This window comes from Furipterus horrens, unplaced genomic scaffold (assembly GCF_987537825.1).
Source record: "Furipterus horrens unplaced genomic scaffold, mFurHor1.1.pri manual_scaffold_2, whole genome shotgun sequence".
In the NCBI taxonomy this organism is placed as follows: domain Eukaryota; kingdom Metazoa; phylum Chordata; class Mammalia; order Chiroptera; family Furipteridae; genus Furipterus; species Furipterus horrens.
Window position 1 is genome coordinate 209,156,617 of NW_028327172.1, and position 15,653 is coordinate 209,172,269.

General features: G+C 47.9%; 1 protein-coding gene across 2 annotated transcripts in view; it reads left to right on the forward strand.

The window, feature by feature from the left end:
- The window catches only part of FAM184B (family with sequence similarity 184 member B), a 71,557-nt gene that overhangs the window by 31,479 nt on the left and 24,425 nt on the right, over window positions 1-15,653 (forward strand). For both annotated transcript variants that reach the window (XM_090267039.1, XM_090267040.1), the window contains exons 2-7: window positions 95-856; window positions 1,619-1,754; window positions 3,042-3,181; window positions 3,683-3,889; window positions 9,449-9,559; window positions 13,175-13,282. In XM_090267039.1, the coding sequence (XP_090123165.1) occupies window positions 95-856; window positions 1,619-1,754; window positions 3,042-3,181; window positions 3,683-3,889; window positions 9,449-9,559; window positions 13,175-13,282 (1,464 nt within the window). The remainder of the gene's footprint in view (window positions 1-94; window positions 857-1,618; window positions 1,755-3,041; window positions 3,182-3,682; window positions 3,890-9,448; window positions 9,560-13,174; window positions 13,283-15,653) is intronic.

Genomic DNA, 15,653 nt, shown 5'->3' on the forward strand with positions numbered 1-15,653 from the left:
CTGCCTAAGTCACCACCACTGAGGAGCGTCTCTGGTCACACCGTCCCCCTGCACACACCTGCACTCTTCACGCTCACTGTGGCTTTGCCTGCAGGTGATTTATGCCCTGAACACCCGCCAGGATGAGGCCGAGGCCAGCATGGAGGCGCTGCGGGAGGCGCACCAGGAGGAGCTCTGGAACACGGTGGCCGAGACCAAGGCCCGGCTTGCACAGGAACAGGGACAGGGCCGCGCAGAGCAGGAGGAGGCCCTGCTGCAGCGCATCCAGGCCCTGGAGGGCGCCCTGGAGCTGCAGAAGAGGCTGACGCAGGAGGCGCTGGCCCAGTCGGCCACGTGCCGGCAGGAGACCAAGGAGCGGGAGCTGAGGGTGGAGGCGGAGCACGCCGAGCGGGTGCTCACCCTCTCCAAGGAGATGCTGGAGCTCAAGGCTGACTACGAGAAGAGGCTCCAGCACCTGATGAGCCGCGAGACGCCCCCGTGGGGCCGGCTGTCCCAGGAGAGCCCTGACCCAAAGGCAGAGCTGAGCTCGGGCCCCGAGATGCGCGAGGTCCTGCAGGAGGTGGAGCGGCTGCGAGCGGAGAACCAGCAGCTGAGCAAGGACTACGCCCGGAAGGCCGAGGAGCTGCAGGCCACCTACGAGCGGGAGAACGAGGCCATCCGGCAGGCCATGCAGCAGTCGGTGAGCGAGGCCCTGTGGCAGTGGCAGGAGAAGGAGACCGACCTCCGCAAGAACTTCCAGGTCCAGGAGTCGGCCCTGCAGGCCCAGGTCCGGAAGCTGGAAGGGGATCTGGAGCACAGAGGCCGCAAGATAAGTGACCTGAAGAAGTATGCCCAGAAGCTGAAGGAAAGGATTCAGGTAAAGCAAGATCCCTTCCCGCCTCTTCAGTGGGATAAGCATGACCCCTGATTGTGAACACTGTGTGTCAGGCACTGCAGAAAGCACCTGACTTCTACCAGAGTGAGCTTTCTTATCGCTGTTGTGTTAAACCACGTTTACTCAGCACATATTTATTGAACACCTACTATGTGCCAGGCCAGGGGTAGGGGCAGGAGACACAAGGTGAGCTCATTTTGGTCCCTGACCTCAAAGAGCTTAGAATTCCCATTTACAGATGAGAAGACAAGACCGAAATTGAGAGGCTTAAGGACTGGCCTAGCTGGGCTCACAGTGAGTTAAGTTTCTGAACTCAGGTCAGCCTCATCTGAAAGACCCTGCTCATTCCCTAACAACTGGCCTGTCCTAAAGTCCTTGGGACTTTGTATTGATGGGGAGGCAGACCATTAACTCAGTTATGTGAGCCCCACGACTTACAGAGCGCCAGCCCTAAAAGTATCAGTGGATAATGTTCCTAAGATCCCCTGAGCATTTTTTTTCTGTCCCAGATATTTTATCTCATTTGATCCTCACCAGAGAAAGGTTAAGGGACTTCCCCAAGGTCATACGGCCAATCGGAGGATGCGTGAAAAATCTGATGAACCCTGAGCCACTGAATTCCAGAGACCAAGGGCTTATGCTGTGCACTTCCCCACCTTTCAGATCTGATGTTAGTTCTGTGAGCAAAGGATGTCTCTACACAGAACTGTAACCAGAGAAATAAGACCCTGTCTGTCTGTGTAGGACCTGGATGTGCAGCTCAAGGAGGCTCGACAGGAGAACTCGGAGTTGAAAAGCACTGCAAAAAAACTTGGGGAGAAGCTGGCTGTGGCCAAGGACAGACTGATGCTGCAGGAGTGTCATGTGCCACAGAAAACTGGTGAGATGTCCTAGAGTGATTTCCTTACAGACGGGAGGGGAGCCACCAGGCTGGAGGCAGGTGGGGGAGCAGAATGGAGGGGCAGGGCTGTTTGGTCTGACCCCCCTGGTGGGCCGGTCGGCCCATGGAGGACACAGGTGAGCCAACGCCGGGCACTGCTACAGGCCAGCCATCTAGAAGGCATGAGGCAAAAGGACCCCTTGCTCCCAGGTATTTCCCCATCAGGCCCGCCATCGCGCCTGACGCTCTCAGCACTGGCCTTTGTCCCACACTTGGACAGTACCTCATACTTCTTAAATATTTAATTTATTGAGATAACATCAGTTAATAACATTACATAGATTTCAGTTGTACAACTCAATTAATGTATCTCTGCACTCACTCTATTGTGTGCTCGCCACCTGAGGTCTAGTTTCTTTCTGTCGCCATATGTTTGACCCCCTTATCTTTGTCCTCCCCCGACCCCCCTTCCCCTCTGCTAACCACCATGCACTTCATACTTTTAACATTATTGCACACAGTGCTACTATAGGGTCTGCTTGCTGGTAGATCTGGTGTTTGCGTCTAAGAATATCTGATTCCAAAGTCCTTCCCACTAGGCTCCCTCATCAGAAGGTTCTTGAATACCGATAGTGTGACCCGCTTAACCCTGGGAGAGATAACAAAGGCACACAACCCGGGCTCTGCCTCCGAGAAGCGTCTAGGCCAGTTACGTTACAGCCCGCAGCGTGCTTTGGTATCGTGGACGTGGTCAGGCAGCAGGAGAATGATCAGGGAGAGAAGAAATCACCAAGGGCTGGAAAGGTGCAGAGGAGCAGAGGCTCGAATTGGGACCAGAAGCATGTGGAGGGTTCAGAGCAGTGGTCTCAAAAGAGGGGAATGAGTACCTTGGGGAATATGGGGCGAAAGTGAACAATTTTAGTCGTATTTATTTTTTTGTCTTATCTTTTAAATTCCCTTCAGTTTAAATCCTTTAACTGTGCACATCTCCAGGAACATGCTCTTTTTTTTTTTTTTAACCTGTGGAAAACATAATCACAACGTTAAAGGTGGGTAGTTTAAGAAGGGAGAGCAGGACAACTCTTTAAATTCAGGGTGCTGCTTGGGCAAAGATGACAATCACAGCCTTGACTACGCTTGAGGCCCAGGAAGCCATGGAGCAGGGATTCCATAGGGGGGTGGTAGGCACAATTGTTCAGTAGCAGAGTGGGGACCGCATTGCAGAAGACCGCAGACTGAGGCCAAGGCCAAGGGCACTGCAAACGATGTTGACACTTTTGCTTATAGATGACATGAAGACTGAGCGAATTTCGGAGAATGAAGTCTTGGGGAAAGCAAACGACTTGGAATCCCGCAGTCCCCGTCCTCAGCAGGATCGGAAGCTCCCCAAGGAATGTCTGTGTACGAAAGGAGGCACAGATACACAGGTAGTGTGTGACCCAGCCCTGGGGACGGAGAAGATGTAGCAGGCTTTGCTAGAATGAGCTTCAGGTAGAGACCCATCCCCACCCACAAAGGGTTCACCAGGAAGCAGCGGGTGCCGTGGCTCCAAGGGTGGGTGTGGGGGTCTGAGCGCCAGCCAAGTTCCTGCCAACTCCATGTCGTTTGAAACTAGGAGACTGAGAATGCACCAGAATTCTCCCAGCTCCTTATCTTTGCCTCCTGGGGAACGGGAAACTTGCCTAGGATTCCCGCTATACACTCCCATTCTTTAGAAACCGCTGCAGTATCTGATCCTGTGATAATAGATACACTCTTCCACAGCGCCCTTTCCCGATGGTGCGTAAAGTCAAGTCTCTTACAGATATCAAATCTATGGTCTTATGAACTTGATTGCACCTCGTGAAACAGGCCGGAAGGTCAGCACATAAGCACGGTAAAAGCTGCACGCTCCGGCAGGCTGACCAAGGCCCTGTCTCTTTTTGTAGACCAAGGAAGAGGCGCACGTGGAGCGGGAACACGTGAAGCAACAGTATGAAGAGGACCTTCGTAAACTCAAACGTCAGACAGAAGAGGAGAAGAAACATCTCAAAGAGCAGCTGGTGAGGCGCCTGGAAGAGCTGGTGAGGGCCCACGCCGCAGAAATCCAGTCCGTCCGCTCGTCCGCGGAGGCCGAGAGGAAGAGGCTGAGGACGGTGAGACCCGCGTCCACAGACACTGTTCCCTTCCCTTTTCTGCGCCTCCCTTCTTTCCTCCTTTGTTTCTCCTTTCCTTCCTCAAACAGTCACTGAGCTCCTTCTGTGTACAGATGTCGGCTAGTTCTCTGTCCAAAGGGAGTCTGGGGCCCTTTGGAGGAGAGAGGGACACCCTAAGACCAGGGGCTGGAGTCGCTGACGGGTAGAGTTGGGGAGATTCAACCCTACTCAGCACGGTCAGAGAAAAATAACATGAAGCAAATCCCAGCTCCTCCCACCCCGGGCTCTGCCCACACCACATTATTTACCCTGGGTCCTCAGAGAGAGACCGTGTGGTCCTGGGGTTCCTCGGGTATAAAACTGATGATAATAGCACCTCATAGAGTAGCTGCCAGGAGGATCCATTGAGAAAAACAAAGCCTGTGCTAGCGCCTGGGGCTTTATAAACACTGCGGAGATGCAGGTAATTAGACAGTTGCCTGGCAATGAAGGGGAAGATTTTCAGCCTCTGGGTACTGCTCCAGCCTCCCACCAAAGGAGGGGGAGGATGCTTTCTGCTAAGCAGGAATACAAAGCCTCATCTGTCCTGTTTGCTGGGGAAAGCAAATGACATATGTGAATGTTTTAGGAAAACAGTGAAGTGAAAATATTATCCTGACTATAGGTGCTGTTTGAATTACAGTCATCCCCGCCCCCCTATTTATGAGGGGTACATTCCGAGACCCCCTCCCCTGTGGGCGCCTCAGAGCATGGGGAGTACCAAGCCCTGTATACACTATGTTTTTTCCTGTGCATACAGACCTGTGATAAAATTTAATTTATAAATCATCATGGTAAGGGATTAACAACAATAACTATTAAAAAATAGAACAGTTATAACAATGCACTATAATAGAAGTTAGGTGAATGGCTTTGGGGTCACGATTAAGTAAAATAAGTGTTACCTGAACAAGAGCACTGATGCCATGACAGTGGATCTCACATCCCAGACGGTTTTTCAGCGGCTAAAGGGGGCGGAGGGGGTGGGCATGGCCTATACAGTGTAGAGATGCTGGACAAAGTGATGGTTCACGCCCCAGCAGCACGGAATGGGATGGTGGGGGTTTCATTACACTACTCAAAATGATACTCAATTTAAAACATGAGTTGTTCATCTCTGAAATTTTTCATGCAATGTATTTGGACTGCGGTTGACTGTGGGTGACTGAAACCACAGAAAGCAGGACTGCAAATAAGGGGGGAAAGCTTCTTTACAGCCTAAGGGCCCGCATCCTCAGCTTTGAATTTTCCCTGAAAGATAATCATAGGTCACTTAGGAATGCACTGTTGTGTGATAATTAAGAGTAGTAGGTACTCAATACACATGTGTTGGGTAAATAAATGAACTCATGAAAGACCCAGACCAGTCCTGACTCTCCCACCAGCTGCGTGACCATGACCGGCCACTTAACCTCTCTGAAACCTGGGTGTGAAATAAGGGTACATACTTTGAAGACTTCTTCTGTGGATTGAATCCAGTGTTATATATAAACTCTTAGCTCAGTGCATGGCATGTAGTAAAAGTTCTGATAAACAGTGGCTCTGATTAGTTACCATATGCATTGCATGACATCATGTCTGATAATATTTTTTAGTACCCAGTGTACTTTATACTTATAAAGCACTTTATTCTTACGAACACATTTAATCCTCCAGCAATATTACAAAATGGGTATTCATATTCCCATTTTAGAGGTGAGAAAACTGAGGCTTAAAAAGGTTCTGTTTTGCCCTGGCTGGTGTGGCTCAGTGGATTGGGCGCTGGCCTGCAAGCTGAAAGGTCATCTGTTCGATCCCTGGTCAGGGCACATGTTTGGGTTGCAAGCCAGGTACCCAGCTGGGGGAGTGTGAGAGGCACCTGATCGATGTACCTCTCGCACATTGATGTTTCCTTTCCTCTCTTCTTCCCTCCCTTCCACTCTCTAAAAATAAAGTCTTTAGAAAAGGTTCTGTGTCAACTGATACAGACAGCGAGTGGTGGGGGTAGCATTAAACCCTGACAGCCTGACCCCGGAGCCCCTGGTTTCCCACCCCTGCGCTGAGTAGGAAGCAGCTGTATCGGAAGCATTTTTCTCCCCATAGCTGGTTGCACAAATCCAGTTCCCAGACTCCAGCTAAACAACCTTTCCATCCTGAGCCACAGTCCGTGGGAGGGAGGGTAGCTCTCCCCGAGATGCAGGTTGCCCTGGTAACCTATCAGCCAAGCCTGACTCAGTGTAGAAATCCCACTTCAGCTTTAAGCAAGGGGCATGAGTCCGCTGGGAAATGAATCACATAGAAATACACTGTGTTTCCTCCTGGGTTTGGGGTTGGGGCTCTGTGGTTTGTTTTTTACATTTTGGTAACTTCAATATACTGAGGATATAAATTATATACAGCAGTCCCTCCCTATTTCACGGTTCACTTACCGCAACCTCACTGTATCACAGGATTTTTAAAAATATTATATTTAATTATTTCTTGCGGATTTTTTGCTATATCGCGGGATTTGGCGGTACTGTACGGTAAATTCTAAAATAAATGTAAAGTTCCTACTTCGCGAATTTTCACCTATCGCAGGGGCTCTAGAACGTAATACCCACGATAAGTGAGGGACCACCGTAAACTCGGGTCCTGGACTAAAGACAGACAGCACTTTCCCCTCTGGCGTTAAGAGCGCCGCTCTTTCCTTGAGTCCTTTGCTGTAGGTGCATTGTGTATCCTGAATGCGTCTTTAGCCTGAAGAAGACACTGCAGGGGAGGGGTTGGAGTTGACCCAGGAGGCCTGTCTTTCCTGTCCATGGAACTAGATGCTATTACCACGTCATCTTGACAGGCAGAACAGAGTCACACCCTACATTAAGCGCTTGTTTACACCAATTCCCAGGGAGAGCATGGGGGAATTCGTGGAGTCCCTTCTGGGCTGCGCTAACACTGCTGCGTTCCACATCTTGTCTGTATCACTCAGGATTCTGGGTGGCAAGCATCACACACACACCCTGGGCAGGCCAGGCAGAAAAGGAATTTAATAACGGGTAATAATGTATATTTTTCTGGAAGACCAGGGAACTGTGCAGCTACCCAGCCAGGAATGTCCCAAGTCTACCACAAGACTGATGAGGACACTCTGAGACCTTGTGCTGCCACTTCCGAGCCCAGAGCTACAATTTCCACTGCTGACACCACCAATACCGGACCCGGGACATGGCCTAGAGAACTACACTGTCTCATATGGTGGCTCCAAGACATGTGTGCTTATTTACATTTAAATTAATCACAATTAAGTACAATTTAAGATTCGGTGTCTTGGTGGAACTCGCCATATTTCAAGTGCTCAATAGCCATGTGTTGCTAGAGGTGACCATATTGGATAGTGTGGCACTGAGCGATTTCTCCATATTAGCTAAAGTATGTTTTAGAACATTTCCATCATCACAGGTTTCCATTGGTGAGTGCTGCTCTGGAATGACCTGTCCTGCTGCCCTGGAAACTGAAGTTGTCAGATCTGCATGCCTCCCACATGTACATCTCCATGGCTTCTGATTCAAAGTCTGGGATGGGCATGTCTGAGTGATGGAGCCTCAGGCACGTGTCAGGCTTAGTTGCAAGGGAGTCTGGGAAGCTAGGTCTGGTATTTCCAGGTTCTGTGGTGGAAGGAGGACTCTGATGTACCACATGGAGCATTTCCCAGACACCTGGAGGAGGATCAGATGCTGGGAAGCCAAAAGGAATGAAAACTCTGCACTCCATGATCCAATCCTTATCTCAGCCCTGTAGGCAGGGGTTATCCTATTTCACGGATGAGCAGCCAGGGGATTAAGTTGAGTGACACACAGCTACGAGATGATGGAGTTAGATGTGAATCGGGCCTTCCTGACTCCCAAGCCACTAAGATCTGTCCTCTGTCTATGTGGTGTAACATACACATTGCCCTGGGCCTTGGGGAGCAGCCTTCAGAGCCTCACCTGCCTCTGTTTGTTCACTGTTTATTTACCATTTATTGAATGTGCACTTGGTGTTTTGAGCAACACAGGGATACAGAAATCATGCATGCCTTCAAGGACCTTACAATATCATTGCAGGAACAAACAACATCAGACTCGAGTCAGCGTGGAAGAAGCGCTGTGTCTGGAGAAACAGAGTCACTGTCAAACCTTAAAGACAGTCACCCCAAACTATACTAGGCCTCTGCTTTCTGCTTAAAATAATAATTCTAAATGTGAATGATTTTCTCAAAGGTTTTCTACCTTTTTATTTCTATCAACTCTAAAATTACTTTCGGTTATTTAGAAATATGTTGCTTAATGTTGGGACCTTTTCAGGTATCACTTTGCTATTGATTTCTAATTCAGTTCCCTTGTGGTCAAAGAATGGATTCTATTATTTCATTCCTTTTCAATTATTCATCTTGTTTTATGGCCCCCATATGGTCTATCTTGATAGATGGCCCTTGTGCACTTGAAAAGAATGTGGCTCTGCTGCTATTCAGTGGAATGTTCTATACATGATGCTTAGGTTGTGTTGGTTGATAGTGTTGTTCAAGTCTTTTATTTCCTCATTAATTTTTTGATTATTGAGAAAGGAGTACTGAAAGCTCAAATTTAAATTGTCGAATTTTATATTTCTCTGTGACTTTCCTTTATATAGATTCAGACTTATTCATTAGATTATATACATTTAGGGTTATTATGTGTTTTTAATGAATTGGCCTTTTAATCATTTATGAAAATTCCTGTCTTGAGGTCTACTTTGATAAAAACATAAACATTCCATTGTTTTTATGGTTAGTATTTTACAGTCTGTTTTAATCCATTTCTTTACTTTTAATCTGCCTGTGTCTTTCTAGTCAAAGTGCTTTTATGGTATACCTGCGTCTTAACTCTTCCATTCATTTTGACAATCTTTGACCTTTGGAGGTCATTTCGACCATTTACATTTAATGTAATTATCATTGTCTATCACCTTGCTGTTTTTTCATTGGCCACTTCTGTTCTCTTTTGTTTTTACCTCTTTTTCTGTTTATTTATTTTTTATTTAATATTTTTGGTATTTTCTTTCTTATCTCCACTAATGACTTATTAGCTTTCTTTTTTTTTTTTTTTTTTTTTTTTGAGGAGAATGTGCTAGTGATTGCTCTAGGATTTATGAATATAACACGCAACTTTAATTTATCACTGTGTGCCATCATATTATTTTATATGTGTATTTCATTCTGCCTTTAATGCTTCCCTGAGTCTGAGAATGTAGTTGGCTTTCTGACGTGTGGGACAAAGCAAATTGTGTCAGTAACAAGCATTCTCTTTTCTTATCTGATGCTACAAACCATAAAGCCAGGGGTCTACCCTGCCCTCCCCTATATGTATCAGATTTTATGGTATGGACTTAACACTTCCTTTGACCTTCTCTTGTCTTTAATTTACGTTCCCTTTCAGTATTTGGTGACTCTCATAGGCCTCCATGAACCTCTTTGGGAATAAGGCAGGGTGTGCCCTGTCCATGTTTTTGTGCCTTGTGTGGCTGACTCTCCTAATTATCATTTAGGAAGTAGAAGCACAGTTGGAGGAAGCGAAGAAGAAATCAGAAAATGAAATAAAGCAGCTAGAAGAAGAGAAAGCGGCCCTAAACGTGAAGCTGCAGAATTCTCTGCTCGAGGTAAGTGCCAAGCCAGTGTCGTGCTTGGGAGGCACTGCTCAGGGCCCGAGGAGTTTCTGGTGAACCAAGATGCCAGGACTCTCAGGAAACTGCCCCAACCTTATAACCTCCTGTATCCTTGGGTAAAACTAAAGGACTTCAGTGGGACAAAAGAGCTGCCTCAGGACGCATAAATTGAGCTGACCATAGCAGAGCGCCTGACGTACAGAGGCTTACGGGGGGTGGCAGGGGCCGTGGGCACTTACTGTCTCGCGTGAGAGGACCCGGCAGGAGGCTGCTGGTATTGATTCTGTGGCCACATGATAGCAGGCCTGGTAAATCTGGGTTCTCCTGCTCTCTCCTTCCCCCGGGCTTTGTTATCAGTTCTGCGGGCAGTAGACACCTTGGCATTGAGGCCTCTTTCCTTTAGCAAAAAAAACAAACTAACCAAATATTATATATTATGACTGAATCCATATAAAGATGAAATGAGCCAGGCTGTATTTTTTTCTTCTGATTTTAAAATAAATCGGAACATGTTCATGGCCCCTGAAAGTATCGCGGGTCTCAGGCACTGTGCCTACTGCCTCGAGTGAAGAAGCCGGCTCAGATTCCGAATGCCTATCGCCGATCCGGCTGTCAGGTCCAAGTGTAAACCAGGGAACAGGGCAGGGCAGCGAAGTCCAGGCCTGCCCATGTCATCGGTTGTCAGAGGCGTCTGCGCAAGCCCAGCTGACTCCCCTGTGCTGGCTGACACCTGTGCTGTGGGAAAGCCAGTCTTTAGCTGTCAGGCCGCCACACTGGAGGCAGACAAGGGAGAAAGGGGTAGGCCCTGGATGTAGACCAGATGAACAACAGAGTTTACTTCATGCGCCCACCTGTCCAGACCCCCGAGAGACCAAGGTCAAAGTTTAAAAGAGCTGTTGTCCATGTTCCTAGGGAGAACGGGGCGGAAATAGGGTTCACTCCTGAGCCTGATTAGATGAAACCAGAAAGGTTTCCTTGCTTCCCCTGCCCTCCCTGTCACCTTCCAGATGGGCCCTATGCCTCTCACCCCACAGGCGCCCACGGAATCGGTGCCTGAGCCCAGGCCAGGCATCACAGTCGCCTGGGGGAACTTTGAAAAACACAGAGCTGTGTGCAAAACAGCAATGATGTTTAGGAATACATGCAATGGAGTTCCATTCAGAGACAGGCATGAGCACAGTACAACCAAGTTGGAACCAGTGGGTATTTCTAGAAGGGAGAAGGCTGCTGGGTCAGGAGAAGCGCAGTGGCTGCCGGTACGTTTGTGGTGTGTTGTCTCTACAGCCAGGGCTGTGAGTACACAGCCTACCGATACTTTTCTCTAGCTTTTGTCTGTCTCACAAGTTGGCTTCTTCTTTAACAAACAAAAAGATGAGCATGCCACGCCTGACACTTGATGGGTCAGGGGCTCTTGAGGTGACATCTTGATGGAAAGTCTCTGCTGTAGCGGTTTCTGTTCCATCACAGCCCAAGGTGGGCCGCTCAGCAAAGAGGCCCGTTGCTCTCCGCCCCCCTTCCCTCCCTCCCTCCCTCCCTCCCTCCCTGTTGACCTATGCTGCCAGTCTTCATAGGAGATCTGGACCACCCCGCTCTTCAGAGCTTAGAGAGGCTTCATGTTTGTATTTGGTACCAGCCCAGCTCTGCTTCTGACACGGGACCGTCACCTGACTATTTCTCTGAATGCCCCTAAGAGCCCCTCTCATTAAAAACAACAACGGTGAACCTTTGTTAAGCACTTACTCTAGTTACGATGCCGTCTCAGCAGTTTACACACATTAATTTCTAGTCCTCACAGCCACTGTCCGCTCAGAACCTCTGGTTTACACCTGAGGAAACGGGGGGTAGAGAAGATAAACCGCTTCCTCAAAGTCGCACAGGTAACAAGCAGTGGATCTGGGTTTCAACCCAGGTAATGAATGGGGCTCTAAAGACCCCGCTGCTGAGCGCCTTGCTAACACTGCCTCTTCGATGCCTGAGCATCATTCAGAACCTGAGTGTTTACAGACAGCTGGGCCTGACCCGGAGACGGACCGTGGACAGAATGTCTCAGGCCTGCGCTTCACCCTCCATTTCTTCTACCGCCTTCATGTTGTCCTTATCCGACACCCACTTACCAAAGCCAGAAATGGAAGCACCACCCCTGAGTTCTTCCCCTCTCTTTACACCAGTGCGTTGGTCAAGACCTTCAGAATGACTTGCTGAGACTCTTATTTTTTAACCCATTTGTAAAATCTCACAGGTCTCATTTAAATATTTCATAAACCTTAGTGAGATGCAATATAAGTAGCTTCATAATCTTTAAATGTTTCTTCCCCAAACATTCATTAAGTAAAGCCAAGAACACATTCTTGTGGCCTTGCTGTTCTTCGGTGGTGGTCTCTGGAGTCTCGCAAGAGCCCATCCTATGTCTCCCAGCTTCCATGTTCTCCCTTGGTCAGCTAGTTCCAGAACTTGTGTTCTGAAAACCAGATCTGCTCAAGGCCCCACTCCTCTTTCCCTAAAAGCTTTAATTCTCATGCTTTTCACAACCTGGACCCAACCCAACCCACCACCGCTACTCCCTAGGACTCTGCCCACTCCTGTCTATTCCTCCATACTAGGCCCCTGACCCGGAACCTTCCTTCAATCCTTACATACATCCCTCCCACCGTCCTGCACTACACCTGCTATTCTTGCTGCTTGGAATGCCCTTTCTCACCCTTGCCACTCATGGGCTCCTACAGTGCCCCCGAGGCTGCCCCGGACTCCCCTTGGCAGAGTTTACTGTTGTAAATTCTCTGCATAGTACACAATGGTACCTACTTCATAGAAGATGTGAATATTAGAAGCATTAATACTGTAAAATGCTTAAGTCCTGCCCGGCACAGAGCAAACACACCATCAATGGTACTAGTATTTTGTACGTATTTCTGTTGAATGTTGCTGTGATGATAAACATGTATCTGTCTTTTCCATGAGATGACACCTCCTTGAAGGCAGGAACAATATTTCATTATCTTATCATTTCGCTCTCACTCACTCCCTTCCCATCCCCTCCTCATACCTAGCACAGTTCCTGAAGAGTATTAGGTTTTCTGTGAAGATCTGTGAGCAGTGTCTGAGTTTCCTTTATGGCTACTGGCCTTGTTCTTCTTGTTCTAGAGCAGGGAAGCCAGTCTGTTTGACACTTGACAATTAGTTGGTGAATAATAATTACCATAATTAAGGCATTACAAGTTAATAGCACCATCTAGCTCCTCCTCTCTCCTATTATCTCTATAATTACTAAAGATTGTTTCTTTTCTTTACCAATTAACTTTTAAAAAAAGAAATGTGTGCAATTGGGTGAAAGCCACTGAAAACCACCCTGCAGCTCTAGTGCAGACACACATGTGTAAGTAATTGAAAGGGAAGCATGGACTCCTGTGAACCAGCCAGGCTCATCTTCTTCTGGTAAGACTCTGCAGCTGACTTATTAGAAATGGCCCCTCTGGAGGCATGTCTGGAATTTGTCTAATGAGGTAGTGTCCCCAAAACTGACTGATCCAGGAGAAGGAACTCCCAGATGAAGGGCCATCCAGGAGACAGGACTTGGTTTCATCACCAAGCATTTCCATTCTTCTGTTCTAGGTTTTAAGGCTGGAAGGATTCATCCAACAGAACAAGGTATGTCCCCAAAGAGGCGAGGAACAATCCCAGGAACTGAAAAACCCGCACCACAGCATTTCAGAGACCCAGGTAAGCTCAGGCTCTTTCTGCTTTAGTTAAGTAAATTTCTCTGTTTCGACACTTCGGCATCCCCAGTGACACACACTGGCATTAATGGGTGCTTTATTTTCACCCTCAGAGCTCCCAAAATACCTGGGGGGAAAAAATCACTACAAAATCTTTCTTCAAAAGCCACGGACAAAATAGAGTTCTAAGTAATCATCCACGTGGTTTGAAAAAGAACAAGACTTGTCAGATGCACCTTCTCTCCCTGTCTGGAAGCAGCTTGCCTGGCAGATAAAGGGGCCTTCCGCTCCAGAGGGGCCTTTGGTTCTGCTCATCGGAAAACACGAGGTCACAGTTACGCCCCTTGCAGCCTCCCTCACATCCCTGGTGCCAGTTACTGCCACTCCAGCCCCCTGCACGCTACCCTTTTAGGGACGCTTCTCCAGGGCAGACCCTGGCTCCTGTGTGTCTCTCTCTTTGGCTCCAGTGGGCTGTATGATCTTCCCAGGTTTGTCCTGATGAACTGCCACACAGCAGGGCGCTGAAACCACAGAAATGTATTGTCTCACAGTTTGGGAGGCCGGAAGTCCAAAATCAAGGTGTCGGCAGGGCTGGTTTCTTTGGGAGACTCTGAGGAACAACCTGTTCTCTGCTTCTGACCAGCTCGTCTCTCCCTGAGCTCAGTTTCTAGAGAGTAGTACAGGCCCTGGGCTGCGTAGGGGAACCTCAGTGAGTATCAGTTCCCTTTGATTCAACTTAACATGCGTGTTATTCCTTCCTTCCCCTGTCGCTGTGGAGTCCTAGGATGTGCCAGCCTCTGAGCTAGATGTTACAGGGAAGAAATGCGCACAAACGAATAGCTCTCAAATGACGTGAACATTCAGTAATAGAATTAATCATCTGGTACGGTGTATTCTATCAGGCAACTAATAGGCGCTTTGCTGGAATAGTTTTTTTAAATTAAACTTTCTCTTCAAATACGTAATCTATGTACATGGTACAGAATTGAAACGGTATACCAGGTGTGCGGTGACAGGCATGCCCCCTCACCCTAGTTTCCTAGCTGCTTGTTTTGTTTGGTTTTGTTTTTATTTCTTCTTTATTTTTAATTCTCCGTGCAGAGCCATACCCTGTAGAAGCAGGCATTTTTTCCCACAGATGATAGTGTACTCCCCTGCTCTCTGCTTTTTCTGACTTAAATTTTTATTGCTTAGAGTTTGTAACACATCAGTGCACTTCCATATCAACTTTTTTTTTTTTTTTTTTTTTAAAGAACAACCGTCTGGTGTTACATTGAACAGAAAAACCGTAATATATTTAGCCTTCCCTTTGGACGATGGTTAGGTTTTTCCTAGTTTTTCTCTGTTATAGATAACACTTCAGTGATAATAGACAATACAGAACGGTAGAGGGGCACAGTGAACAATAGTAGCTAAGCGAGCTCATTCCGAACTAGACGTCGGGGTTCTTGCTGGCGGGAGACTCTTGGACAAATGACATGAAGTCTCCTTGTTGAGCGGCCTCATCTGTAAGGTGGGGATGATGACACCGCCTGCCTCCAAGGGTTTTCTGAGGACCAAATGAATTCATATGTGTGCAGAACTGGGAACAGCACCTAGCACTTGCAAATGCTCAATGGGTGCTCATTCTCTCCATTGTAGAATTTGCTGGGTCTGATGCATGTGCACTTTTTTTCTTTTTCAACTGCAGCTGACACTCCATATTATCTTCTGTTACTTTCAGGGGTGGAACGTGCATTTTAACCTTGATAGACATGCCACACTGCCTCACATTGTGCTGTTCCCCACAGCCTTGCCAACACTGACTTACAGAACTTTCTGAGCTTAGCCAATCAGAGAATGTCTGTAATTTAGTTCCATATTGTTAGCAAGTCAAGTATTTATACATGCCAACCCAGGGAGGCAAAGCTCTGCCTAGGCCCTGGAGGTACAAAGTCTTGCAGAAGTCCCCAGGGTCACCTGGGCGGTGCCTGAGCAGCCAACGGCCACAACATGACACGGGACATGGCAAGGGGCAGATCAGTCTGGAAGGAGGAGGCTTAGCGGGGTCTGAACAATCCGTGGCTGATATGGGGATGGAAACAGGGATGTCACACCAGGGTGTAAAAGGCCAGCTTCCCCGGTGACACCCTCACTGGATTGGGCGCTCTAAATTTAAGCTTGTTCAAGACTCGGGAGTTTTAGTTTAGACCCTTAGCTGTTCTGCCAAAGCATTTCAGTGAGTCAAAAGAGATATAAATAATAATGCCAACGGAGAGCCAGCTTTTCCCTCCACTCTCAGAACATGTCGAGGGTGGGTTGCCAAAGCCGGGCATGTCTCTGTCCCCACCCAAGTTAGCTGGGACTTTCCTGAACCTTTTGTCCTGGTGTCTCAT